The sequence below is a fragment of the Cardiocondyla obscurior genome, linkage group LG15, assembly GCF_019399895.1.
Source record: "Cardiocondyla obscurior isolate alpha-2009 linkage group LG15, Cobs3.1, whole genome shotgun sequence".
Taxonomy (NCBI): Eukaryota; Metazoa; Arthropoda; class Insecta; order Hymenoptera; family Formicidae; genus Cardiocondyla; species Cardiocondyla obscurior.
Genome location: NC_091878.1, coordinates 2,577,069 through 2,591,072, shown reverse-complemented (window position 1 = coordinate 2,591,072; position 14,004 = coordinate 2,577,069). Strand labels below are relative to the sequence as shown.

Here is a 14,004-nt window from a genome sequence, read left to right as displayed (position 1 = left end):
AAAAAAAAAATAACATTACCTTCCTGTTTTCACGCTACAGAATGGATGTAAGGTGAGATCACTGTGCCTCTCCCTAAGGATTAAAAATTGCCTAAATACATCGATTGTTACTGAAGTCACTTACTACACAACGGATGATTTAGGCAATCTAATGATATTTAAATGCGGGAATCTTTAACATTCATCGCATTATATGTACGCTCGAATTTTTGTTTTCGACTCATTCCACGCTTGTTTTTTTTCTTTTTGTACATATTATAATTAATGTATGCACATTAACTATCTAGTTGTAAAATCCTGGGTTTTTTAACAGCATAGGAATAATATTCTGGACCTTAGGAACAACATAAAAGGATGTTTAAAATAAATTTTTTTATTTCAGGGGACTTAGGAAAAGCTGTTGGCGAATTAGTAACCGTCATGACCGAAGACGCGTCCAGGACGAATGGGCAACGGGCGCCACCACCGGCGTTCAAATAACAATTGTATTACGACGTTCGCGCCGGTAGAAACTAGAAATCGGCTAGATCGATACTAGATCCATTCACTATCCAAACGTTGCAGACGTTTAATCGTAATTATCGACCAATAACAAGTCTGGCTCTAAACGCATATCAGAGACGAATACATGGTATATCCACCGCGTAAATGCAGGGTCAGGGGATTCGCCTCTCATAGTGGTTTTGGGTATTTTATAAGTTTTGATATACATCATTGTATAGCTGAATTATATCGATAAGACGATTATGGTTTGGCTTTTGGTGATCCCCTGAGAGTAACTTTACTACATATTGACATGTCATATCATGAAAACTAATCGTAATGAGAAATCAATTGTTATGCTTGCTAGCTAAACTATACAAACGAATAAAAGATATAATGAATATAAAAAAAAACACACCCACACGGAAAGAAATATCATTAACAATGCATGCAAAAGCAATGTATCAAATCACATAATCTATTATAGAATGTAGCTTATATTTACATACCCATTCTGTTCACTGCCACAGGCTCTTTCTCGACGTAACTTACACAATGTACATGTTGCAATTTTAGATGACAAACACATAATGGGAAATAGACAGTATCCATACCTGACCTTATTATATTTGGCGCTCTTAAATTTTACATCGATAATCACGAAGCAAAGAGAATCTTTTATAATAAAACAGAGTGATGCGCGTTACGACTTTCAAATTTATTTTTTAATCGATTACACGATTTTTTTAGACTTTCTAAGTGAATTTAAAACGGCAATGTTTATTATTTTTTAAGCCTGCCGAATGTTATTATATCTAAGAGTATATTGATAAGTACCTAATCGATAAACTGTAGGCTGTATTCTGATATGTAACAAAGTTGTCTAGAAAATACATTCACCGCGATATTATTAAAACGTGAGCTCGCCGTGATTCTGTTATTAAGTCTGCGATCCGCTTTTTTGAGCGAATAATTTTTAATAAATGATATTTTATATCATATCACTATTTTAAATGAATTAAATGTACAACACATTGTTTTCTTTCTTTTACACATATCATGCGAATGCCATATGTTAATAATGCTATTGTATCACTTCTGATGAGATTGCTGTTTGTGAAATGTAAAAAAAACATATCTACGAAAAAACTATCATATTTTACGAATTTGATTAACATTGCGAATGAACGTAATGAATTGTTATTCACGTCGTTAGGTCACAAGAAATATGATTTTACCTGACAGAGTGTAAAACGATCGAATATGTTTTTAAGCTCCGTCTGTAGTTTGTTAAAAAATTGTTGGTTTTGCGATTTCATACATTAAAATATAACACATTAAAATTTAGAAGATTAGGCATATAAAAATAAAGTTATATACTGCGTACAACATCAAACAGGTAACTACGTTACTTGTAATATATTGTAATATGACTGAAATGATATGGGACAAAATGCTTAAATAAAAATAATATGAATATAAATTGCCAATTTATATAACTAATCATTGATGAAATTAAAAGTTTATTGTATCAAAATGCAAAGGCTTTAAATTGAATATAGGTCAACGCGAAAACCAACTTCTCGGTCAGAGCATCTCCACAAGGTACAAGGACGTTAACTGAACTGGTATCCACTCGATCCGGTTTTAATCATCCTTCAAAGGAAATCGTAAGTGAACCGGTAAGCAAAAAAGCGCACGAATGCAAAGTTGATTCAGTTTCAGCTCGTAACACTTTTAATCAAAAGATTATTTAAGACAAAACTTATTTATCTCATTGCAATCTATACGTATTTTGTAAAGAATCTTTTATTTTTTTTAATGTTAGACGTAATAAATATTTTGCATGATCATGAAAGAAACGTTATTTTCAACGTAATAATGTATTAATTTTATAAATTATTTTTAAACGTATTATATATCTATACATTTATTTAGTTAATAACTTTAAAAAAGGAAATTTGAAATATATACTATATTATCGTGTGCAAACTGCAATTATAAACAGCACGTTTTGAACGGAACACGAGTAAAAGATGCAAACGCAAGGATATGTGATATCCAAAAGCGAGTACAGATTTCTCTGGTTGGTTTTGCCGCGCGTGTACAGGAAGAAGTTGTTATTAAGTAAATTCCTGGCATTCCTTTCGGTACGGCTGCTTTTCTCACGGAGCACCGAACATCCTTAGAAGCTGGTAGAAATGTAAATAGACCTGAGCGCGGCCGTAAAACGTACAAACCTCAGCAAGTGTAACGCACAACCTTTAGTAAAAATTTAATATAGAAATATCAATATATTCTGTCTAACTCCCACAATTCTAAATTTTACAAACCTTTAATTTACAATTTAATTCATTTGAGAATCCAGATCTAAAGCAATGTCATAAATTAACTGAGCACTTAAAATATTATATTAATATAAATAATATTTTTAGTTTATTTCTCTTTGCTATGACGCGTTTGATACGCATAGGTATAATTAACTGAAATTATAATGACGATTTTTTATAATCAAATAATGTAAAATGAGGATACATGAACTACCAGTGTGATACCAGTTTCATTTACAGAACGAGTTTCTGTGGCGGAGCAGCAACAATGAGGATCGGGTGAAGGTATACGGAGATACATATATAGCCTATATCCATCGAAGGTTCCATGACCCAGCGGTAAATTTTTTTATTCGATGTAGGAAGCCTGCACGAGGCCTCAGAGAAGGTCGTTCGATTCTTTGGCGATTGTATCCACAGTCAAAGTCGAAGCAGAAAAAGACGTGGATTCAGCAAAATCGAGGCCACCGAAATTTAAATAAAACAGCACTTTGCAAGCAAATTTTTTATCTTTATCTTTTTTTTAAGTAAAGTTTAAATAAAATTCACCAATTAAAAAATTTTTTTTACTTTTAAGTAAGTATTTTCCTTGTTTAATAATAACTGCTGAATTCAAAATATAGTTTATTTCGCATAATTAAAAATATTTATTCCATGAAAAAATCAATCAGCCTGGGTTTTAAGAGGCAACGATAGAATCGAGATTCAGCCAATTCAGGCGTCTCACACGCTTTTTTAGATAGGAAATATAACAATGATGCACCAGATCAAGTTCACGTGGGATTAAAAAGAAAAATGCGACTCGCGCTCTTTTTTGCCTTCGGGAATTCGCCGTCTGACGTCATCTCCGTCGACGGTCTGGAGAACGGAGGTCACGTGTCGTGGACGAGAGCTCACTCAATACTCGGTGTGGCCAATAGTCGGGCGAGTTGCAGGAGCTCTGTCGGAACGTGTTGCGATCGTCGTCTGTTCGTCGCCGGCTCCCGCCAGTTTGGTCGCGTCCGCCGAGGTGTAATCGTGGGATCTTCGTGTTTCCAGTGAGCTCCGGAGTTTCACCGCCACCCCGTGAGCACGCGACCCTTCCTCGAGGCGGAGAAAAATGGCCTGCAACAGAGCTGCCAAGTCCGGGTTTGCCGCCGAGGCGCAGAGAAAGGTAAAAGCATTTATCTTCACCGAACGGTCGCTGGCATTTCTGACCTAGTCAACAACCCTTCGTTTCCCCGCGGCACCCTTTTGACGTGACCCGCGGACTCGACCTACTAAGGGGTGCATTTTCGCGCAAGCGCCACCCCGTGAATTGATAAACGCGCGGACGTGAATGGTATCGCCTGGCCGGGGTGGTTGGGTGAAATTGGAATAAAGTGCGACGCACTTCGACAAGTTAGAAGCCCGTTCTTTCGTTCACGGCTCAATCTACTTTGCACACTTTTCGTAATTATAATTTTCGTCTCGAATATACATCGGTTAATATAAAAAAAATATCGCAAGGAGGGCACGTACCGATACAACGCGCGAGTGTGACACAGTAAATATTGAAGCAGGCTATCGCTATTTCTGTTCCCGACATTCGTTCACGTACTTTGTGTTTACGTTATCTAACAACACGCTGATAAACGTACACATTCGTTAAGAGCTTCCCGCGCATACAATAAAATAAATTACCGGAGAGTATGTGAAATGCTTCAGATGTTTAATTACCTTCTATCGCGCTCGAGGCGACGCTAATAATTCTCCTTGAATTCAACTTTTAATTTTAATGCACATTGCGCTTTTCACGGACGTTATTGCATCAACGGAGAATAGGAAACAAGCGCAACAGTTGGCAAAAATTCCGGACACAGTATTCAGCCTGGTGAACCTTTGTGTTTAAGTTCCAAGCAGGCGTGTCGTTTATCTCGCAGCTGTGTTTGAACGTGCGCTTTATGCATTCGCTCGGTTTCGCGATTCTCGCCGGTTATAAGTCAACTTTATAACGCAAACCCATGTAGATACCTAAATCTTGTCCATTCAAATGTCCAGTGAATGGTTCCCGTTGCAATGCGCACGGCACAAAGCGAAATTGTTAGAAAAATAAATAAATATGCGACGCGATGAAAAAGCCTCTCGAGAGAAGTTGTCGTGAATTAATTGAGGATAAACAGTGATTTCTGAAGCGATTCCGATGTCATAAAGAACATAAAGGACATGTATCAACGTTATTGCAATGTTAATTTAACTCGGAATCTTTTTTGATACACGATTGCACGAAGAAATCATTTTATCAAGGCGTTATTTGTGTATTTTATATAATAAAATTGCCTCAATTTCGCGGGAATATATTATTATCGTATCATCTATTGGACGGGCGGAATAAATTCTCAAGAAAAAACTCTATTAATTATTTAGTAACTCGTTCTCGAATGGTAAAAGTGCAGAAATAATTGATGCAAATTTTGCATTGTGCATTCGACATGTGAATAATCGCGATAAACTCATGCTATTTCGATGTAGATTTACGGTAATTCTACATAAATTGAAAGTAGAGATAACGTTTATAGCTGAAACTTTTTATTTAAAGAACACGACTTACCTCAACATTTTTCTATTGAAAAATAATGGTTTTAAACTTGAATCCAAGTCGAGCATTTTTATAATTCGCGGCATTGATCAATTCAAATTAATTTAATGATTAGAAGTTATTTGAAATTTTATTAACAAATTATTAAAAAAAAAGAAAAAGAAGAAGGACCTCCCTGTACGCACTTCTAAATCGTGCGTTCTTCTCTCATTCCGGGTCGCAAGATCCATTACCTTTTCTCACCTCAAATATCCCGTCGAGTTGCAGCGATGCACGGGTTTCGTAAGCTGCAACAGCTGCTAGGCCAGTCGTTTCTTTCGAGGGGAATTAAAATGAGACCCAGTTGCCGAAGAAGGGAGCGTCCCTCGCGAAACTCGCTGGCCATGGTACACTTCTTCGGCCGTTCGTCCTGGGCCCCTTCTCCCTCTTCGGCACCCTTTGATGCACTTTTTGTACACGATATAGCACCTGAAACTTTGCTATTCCGCAACGAGCACCGATAGTTCCCGTCCTTCCTCGTGCGTGACTAATGTTCGACTGCCTTATCTCTCACCCTGCGAGAATCGTTGCAGAAAATTCATCTGCTAATTTATAGCATCAATCTTGTGGCATTACCGAGTGTAAAATTTATTCCGTGACTGATTCTCGTGGAAACTGAGGAATTGAGTTTAATTAATAGCTTGGATATTAAGATTATATTCTAATTTTTTTTTCATAAAAGAATTATGCAATTTCAGTAGCTTATTATATTTCTGTGAATCATACGATACGTATGACATGTATGATTGCCGTCGTAAAGAATTTGCGTTTGAACGATGAAGAAACGAGGGAACTGTTTAAGTAAGAATATGTTTTGCGATTTGTAATACTTAAAGACATTCGCAGGAAGGTTTGTGGAGAGGCTCGCACTCATTACGAGCCAAGATATGCTTATCGTCTGCGGAATGCAGTTCGAGCCAGCTCGTTATATTTCACCGGTACAAAATCATTTGTCTTGGAACGTCGCGACGTATGCATTAAGATTAACTGTGACGCTGCGCATTTTGAACTGCCTTACGAGAATTTCGCGAAGGAAAAAAAAAAATACCCAAGCTTTGTTCAACATTAAAAAGCTGCCATGTTTTTGCGATCAGTGTTGCTTCGAACTTCATTAACTCTAAAAAAAAAAGTTAAAACATGGAATCTTTTGCAACTTTTATCTATTCTCTTCTCAGAGAAGACGCGGATTGACACTGATTGTGAAACACGTTAATCACGATTAAATTCATAAATACAACTTTAAGATATACAGTACAATGTATCTCAAGCTCGCGTTGGACACGCTATTATCTGTCGAGAATTCTGAAGCATGACCGACGCTTCTCACAATTATTAAGGTTCAATGTGCCAGTCTGCATCAATTAGGTTAAAAAATAAAAAAGAAAAAAAAAAGAAATTAATGTACATGATAATGACTGACTCGCAATCATACGCGTCGTGGTCTTCGAGGAATAAACTTTTCCTTGAAACAAATAATGAAATTGAAAACGTTTACGTTTATTGACACGATATCGAATATTATCGCGGGCGTGACACTGCCTCGATCAGCACTTCGGGTATCGCAGGTAATATTATCGTACCTACGGTCAAAAGAAGCGAACACTTCAGCACTTTCTGCATCGCGATTTTGCATCGCGAGGCATCCGTGACTTTGCGGGATTTGAATAGCAAATATTTGCAGAAATACCTAAGCGTCTGTTAGTAATACACGCGAAACATATATCGAACTTTTTAAATATATTATTTATCTCGAAACGTGATATTCTTATCCACTATCATTATTCGCGAGAAGCGATATGCGGAATATCTTCCTCACTTTTCAGATAGACGTTACTTGCAGCTTCGTCCATACCTTTCGTGTAAACAATTTTCAATTACGTTATAGCTTATTCTTTAAAATACGAGCTTATGATAACTTACTGATAGTAGAGCCTCGCTTTCTGTGAATACCGATGAACGTGTGGTATTATATCCGCAGTCTAAAAATAGAGATGCTTCATCCCGAAGAGGATATCTGTATTAACGGCCGGAAGTAGAATAAAGTGGTTTCCGTTTTAGGAGCGAATAATGGGGAATAAAGTTTCTTACGTACGCTTTATCGTTCTTACACATTTCTAGGCGAAGAGCAATTAAGTAAGTCGTTTGATATACAATCTGACGACAATGTTTTCATATAAAAGACGAAGATTATAAAATTTATTTCTCAATTAATTTTATCAATAGAATTGTTCAATGGTCATTGCATAATTTATCGCACGTTCCGCCGTGCTTGTAAAATAACATAATATTACATATTTCTTTTATAGAAAATTATATTAGCAAAAATTTTTATAATCACGGAATTAATTCTAACGGATTAGCAAATTGTAGAAACGTATTGCAGAAGTTTTGCAGATCGAGAGATTATCTTTCAGAAAACTTTCTCCGCGTGTGACTCACTTCGGCATAGCTTCCTTCTTATGTCATTCCCTGTCGGGTGACATAAAGTCGGCAAATAACTGTAATTATCGATATTTCGCACGTACATTTTATTACTATATGTATACTTAAGTGAATAATCTCCTTTCGAGTGAATTGCTCGACCACTCCCGTATGTAACAACTTTATTTGAACACCAGTCGTTATGTTCCGAGTTCGAAAGGGAAAAAGAATCTGTGGTGGAACTGTGCGGTTAAACTATCGGGAGTAGACGATGACCGAGTTCTGAAGACCTCACTGACCTCGGAAGGAACCCTTTGTTTCTGCCTTGCATTCTTCTCAATTAATGGCCACGGTTCCCATGATTCTTGTCAGAACCAACTCGTATAATCGAGACAAGATCGCGCGCGAAAGTCTTTAATGAAATGGATTTTATTCATATTTATAATTAACAGTTAAAGAAATTAATGTAAGCACTTGATATATACTTACAGAAAAAAATCGTGTTTTTAAAAATATTTTTTAAATAGAAGTACGTTGATAATTAATAGACGTTAAGTAAAAATTAGAGAAAAAGGAAAAAAACACGTATGCACATTTACCTTGAGTGCTGACCCTTGCTCGTCTCTTATTACTCGTTCATACATAAAGCGAGAATGTAATGTCTTATACGTCTTATAACGTGCTAAACCTCAGCGTGATCACGGGTGAATTTAAAGATGACGTTATTCTGAGTTTCACTATGATGAACATCTCAATATGTATTCATGTTCTCAACTGACCGGACGGTATAGAAACTTATGTACGTGCACGTACACATTCTGACGTAGGTCGAGTCAATAATACGTTGACGGCTAGCTAATCGAATCAGTTTCGCGTGACTTGCCATCAAATTGTAATACCGATTGAATTACATAATTGCATGGAAAGCCAGACCGTTTCGAGATAATGACACGGTGCACGAGTTACGGTATCCCGCACAATATTAAATTAAAGATCTTCAATCGAGCGCCTTTACATTCCAGCGCAATTTGCATAATGAATTAATGAAAGCAAACTTGGTGCTCGAACATTTTTTTTTTTATTAGATGTAATTAAATGGCACTTACGATATCTCTTTTCGTCACAGTTTTATTAAGGCATACGGGACGATATTCTTTAAAAGCAACTGCTTCTCTCGCGCTTAGAGTAGTCCTTATATGGTCAAGAGCAACAAGGCAACCTTCACCCAGAACGCACGTTTAAGAACTCGAAAAACTCGAATAAGTCGTGTAAGGATTATGCAATTGATTGACCTTACAAAGTGGGTCGACAATTTTATTGGCAATGTGTATATGTGTTGCATCGATTCGCGATAAGTTCGATCGTAACGAGTCTGCACTTTTTAAGGATAACACTCTGGTCCTTTAAAGAGAATTTTCGACTGAAATATAAATTATTAATATGAAGATCAGACGCGAGTCTTGCACGTTGATATTTAAGCAGCATTTAAGAAATTAAAATGAGAAAAAAAAATTAAATTCTATTTATTACAAATTAAATTCTAAATAGTTTCGTACAACAATTTGTCACATTCTTCTTGATTAGCTAAGATGTGTTACCGTTGAGTCGTTTGGCAAGCATCTGGTGAGATTACGATCTGTTTAGTTAATAAATACTTAAAATGACTCGATTCATCGCGACAAAGTCAAGTAGTTTGTTCAATCTGATCTGGGCTCCAATGACGGCAGCAGGCCTCTGACCTAATTCTTGTGACAGTGAATATCCGAGCATGTCATTACGCAGCGTCAATGTCAGCGTTGCAAGAGCACGTGGTGAAAACGCGTGATAATTATTTTATTGTAAACACGTCGCGCTGTAACCATGTTAATGACGGTGCTTAGAAGAAGCAAACGCGTATCAGTTCTCCGACGCGGAACACCGTTTTTAAACAATTTTGAACGTAACAATTTTAAAAATCATTGCTCTATAAATAATAAGATAATGTAATTATATTATACTTCTAACTGTTAATGCGTACCGTGTTTTTTATTCTATTTAACGCGACCGAATGTGATTAGCCTTTTAATAATGCTGATGGATTTTGCGTGGTGGTTCATAAATTTACCTGCAGCGTTTGAATTTCGTGACAACGCACCTTTGTGATATGCGACCACGCGGGCGACCCTCGCTTAATTTCTACGAAGACCCTCCACGCCCTTTGTGCTTTAGGGAGCCTGTTCAGAGAGGTCAGAACTCGAGATCGAACGGTACCACGAGAAGGCATCTGCGCGGTTTCATGTCACACCCTTCTTCTAAATTTTTTTTTTTTTTTTTTTTTTTTTTCCTTTTCTATTCGTCTTGGTGAAGACTAGACATATCTCCATCCTCGTTTTCTCTTTTCTCTCCTGGAATCCGATAGAAGGTAACTGTTGTTTCTGATCACGTAGCAGAGTTAAATCATTTGTGCAACGGTTTCTATGAGATAAAGCCTTGTCGTTGATTAGATCATCAAGACGATTTAAATACTACACGGTATTCTTATTAACGTTTCTAAAGTTCTACTATCTTATTTCCTGTGATCACACTTTTCCAATTTTTCCGCTGAAATATTCTTCTAACGCATTGTAGTAAGTCAAATCACTTTAGTTATTCGTTATTTAATTAAAAGAAAAAAAAAATAGAGTTAAGAGAAATATTGGAGTAAGAAATTATTTTAGAAATTTATTACGTTTCTTTATTTAATTTTGGGATAGTACTTGTCAGTGGTTGATTTACTACGGCATATTTACAACACTGATTATTCTTACAAGTTTCACAACCTTGATATTGATAAGATAGGCAACTATCCGATAATTTAATGTACGGGGTACAGAAAATTCTATCAATATACGAATTTAGAATTAGAATATTATTTTCTCGTGTAAAATATTAATTTTATTATCCTCATTTTAATATTAAAAGATCTTCGTAAAAATATACGAAAGGAGTATTATATTAAAAGAATCTCTTATCAGAAAATATTAAAAATGTCTCGTAAAAGATTACAAGCGTGCGTGTCTTAGTAATGATCCATTTTGTAATATCGTGTCCGAAGTAAACAATGCCATAAATTTTTTAGCGATGATAAACAATTTAATTAAGTAAAGCTACGCGCCAGCTTTAACACAGGCCGGTCACCGTTATCGTCACTTAACGTCCGTGCAGGAAAAAGCACGCGGTTCAAAGTGTCACACGCCTTTCGCGCGCATACTAAAAGCCCTTGTCACTCTCTTTTCACGTTAATGAAATTATCGCGCACTTACTTAACGCCTAAATATAGAAGCGATCGCGTTCCACATTCTGACGGTATCGCGACAAATAACTTTTTAAAAGAAAGCGCTCCGATAATCGTCGAGGAATGTGCAACTATACGGGATGCATACGAAAGTAAACTTCCGCGCGTAGAACGTGTCGAACTGAATCGCACATGCAGTAGTTTTTTTTTTCTTTTTTTAAGTTAAATCTAATAAAGCATCTAATATTTTAAATAAATTTGCGTTACACGTGACATATCTATTTATGATTTTAAACAATATGCAAAATTTTCAAAGTTATTAAATGTATCCCGCCAATAAATTTATAAAATACACGTGTACAATTTAATTGTGAGAGATGAGTTTATAAAAATGTATTAGACACTCAATTTACACAACATTCTTACTTACTTCTCTGCGAAGCTGTCGGCGAAACTGTTGAAATCGCTAAATGACTTAACGTGTACATATAAGGAAGTTTCGAACAAGCAAGCTGAATGCCAATTAATTCTTTGACAGTCTGGGTGACGTCTCAGGTGAAAGTAAAGGTACACGAGGATATCCTGCACGAGATTCGTGTTGCGATATTGACCACGGAATTTTCCGACGTTCCATACCCTACAATAGAATCTGTTATAAAATATTTGTATCGATATATTTCTTACAGAAAAATATCAAATAAATTTAAACAAAAGTAGCGAAAGCGCAGACTTAATGAGTCTGTCTATCAGTACGTCAGGATGTTTCATTATATGTCTATGATATTTATGAAAAGCAATATTTTCAGAAGAAACACGCCACAGAAATAGTCTTGTGCTGGCATCAAATCCCTTTATGGTGACGCACCGAAACCTGCATCCGCTAATTAATTGCAAATTATTTTTATATTGTTAGACCAAATTTAAATAGGTCAGATTTAAAAAGTTAAACTAAAAAAGAAAAGAAAGAGTAATATTTTTTAACCATCAGAAATCCACGGAGAGTTCGTAAGCGAAAGAGAACATTGCTGACGCGATGTGGTAAAGTACTCTCTGACTGATTCGAAATACATCACGATCCGAAGCACCGTATGTCTAACGGAAGATGCATACTGCAGAAGCTGAATGCCAATAATCCGTGCTTGGAGAGAAACTTGAACTGCTCCTTTTTAGAGAATGCGTATAAATGTATATAAATTAGGCACGCCTCTAAATCGTTCAACAGAAACACGTAATTATTTATTTCACATTTATTCATGCAGTGAAATGCTGAAACTGTTTCTTATGATTCATAATCGCTTAGACTGTTTTACCGTTGCAATGCACATGACAGGAATAATTTAAATCTTTTTTTTTTAATATAAAAATTTTACTCCCAATAATAAAAATATAATTGTTATTTGGGAAAAGGTGATGCTTTTTTATTAATTTTTTAAATATTTTTTTTGCACTTATTCTCTACATTTCTTAAAATGAAATGAAATAGTGAACTGATATTGCTGATATTGCGTTAGATTAGGTCATTGACTCCAGTAATGTTCTTGTCACAGTCTACAGGATGCATTACTTGGCACATTGGCACGTCACATAATTAATAACCGGCATTCCAGAATAATATAAAGTATTGAAACCGTTCTTCAAGAACTCGAAAAAAAAAACTGGCATATTTGCCGCTTTGCTTTCACTTTAAAAGTATAACGAATGTTTTGTGTTACAGATCAATAGCAAGTACAGCGAGGAGCTCGCGCAGGAATGTCTGGAATGGATCAAGACGATTACAGGCGAGAACATAAACACCAATGGAGACATGGACAATTTTTATGAGATCCTGAAAGACGGCATTTTACTTTGCAGGTATTAAAAAAGAAATTAAAAACTAATATTTTCTTGTCAATTTAAAAAATCGTTGAAAATACGAGAATAAAAACCCTTTCATCTATGAAATTTCGTTTTAATTTTAGACTGGTGAACGATATCAAAGAAGGCTCGGTGAAGAAAATTAATAAGACATCGCTGGCCTTCAAATGCATGGAGAATATAAACGCCTTCTTGGAGGCTGCAAAAATATTAGGCGTTCCACCGCAAGAGACTTTCCAAACTGTAGACCTCTGGGAAAGACAGAATTTAAATTCCGTCGTTATCTGCCTGCAGTCTCTTGGAAGGAAGGTACGTAATTTTTCGACTTGTAATTTCTCCATTAATCCGCTACGTTTTTTTAGAATTACCGGAATCATCAGCTTTGTGCAATGAGCATGAAACAAATAAAAATTCGTTTACAAATTTATTTAATACTGTATATAAAAATCTGCTAATTAGTTTGTTTTAATATATCTTAAAATATACTTAACTCTTTTATTTATAATATGTTGAAAACACCGATTAGATATTCTATAAGATGTAATTTTGCAGGCGGGTCATTACGGTAAACCAAGCATCGGACCTAAAGAAGCGGATAAAAATGTACGCAATTTTACTGAGGAACAATTGAGGGCCGGACAAGGAGTGATAAGCCTACAATATGGTAGTAATAAGGGTGCCAATCAAAGTGGCATCAGTTTTGGAAACACCAGACACATGTAAATCACCTGCCTCCGTATTCGCGCGTGAGGCAAACTCGCTCTGTTCTTATATCTTTTCCTGACTTTATTCCCGCAATAAGTACTCCTTTAGACGTAGCTTATCGCATAATAGATGTTAACGAGGTCCAAAATGAGGTATACTAAACGGTATGGAAGGTAGCTTTACCGTAACAAAATAAAAGAAGATATAAGATACTTAAAATTAAAAAAGTGATAGAAAATATTAAAAAAAAAAAAAAAAAGAAGACGATTTAATCCTTGGACGCATAATGAGAATGTTTTTCATAGATTATACAGTATTTGCTCTCATTTATTTTAATTCCAATGTTAACAATTTATCGTACC

At 35.8% G+C, this 14,004-nt stretch overlaps 2 protein-coding genes across 12 annotated transcripts in view; both read left to right on the top strand.

Moving 5' to 3' along the window:
• The window catches only part of LOC139108380 (dystrophin, isoforms A/C/F/G/H), a 344,440-nt gene extending 342,474 nt beyond the window's left edge, over nucleotides 1-1,966 (top strand). For 9 of the 11 annotated variants that reach the window (XM_070666608.1, XM_070666601.1, XM_070666600.1 and 6 more), the window contains one exon: nucleotides 383-1,966. In XM_070666608.1, the coding sequence (XP_070522709.1) occupies nucleotides 383-480 (98 nt within the window). In that variant the 3' untranslated portion in view covers nucleotides 481-1,966. Of the gene's footprint in view, nucleotides 1-40; nucleotides 53-382 lie in introns of all 11 variants that reach the window. The other 2 variants (XM_070666606.1, XM_070666605.1) reach the window with 1 other exon arrangement.
• A 1,814-nt stretch (nucleotides 1,967-3,780) lies between these two features.
• Chd64 (calponin 3) lies at nucleotides 3,781-13,914 on the top strand. Its single transcript, XM_070666626.1, has 4 exons — nucleotides 3,781-3,966; nucleotides 12,798-12,934; nucleotides 13,042-13,246; nucleotides 13,490-13,914. The coding sequence occupies exons 1-4, from the start codon at nucleotides 3,913-3,915 to the stop codon at nucleotides 13,658-13,660; spliced, it is 567 nt and encodes a 188-aa protein (XP_070522727.1). The 5' UTR covers nucleotides 3,781-3,912; the 3' UTR covers nucleotides 13,661-13,914.
• The last annotated feature ends 90 nt before the right edge of the window (nucleotides 13,915-14,004 follow it).

Coding starts and splice junctions, on each gene's coding strand:
- Chd64 (XM_070666626.1), top strand. CDS start 3,913: ATGGCCTGCAACAGAGCTGCCAAGTCCGGGTTTGCCGCCGAGGCGCAG. Junction 3,967..12,797: donor CCGCCGAGGCGCAGAGAAAG/GTAAAAGCATTT, acceptor TTTGTGTTACAG/ATCAATAGCAAGTACAGCGA. Junction 12,935..13,041: donor GACGGCATTTTACTTTGCAG/GTATTAAAAAAG, acceptor TTTTAATTTTAG/ACTGGTGAACGATATCAAAG.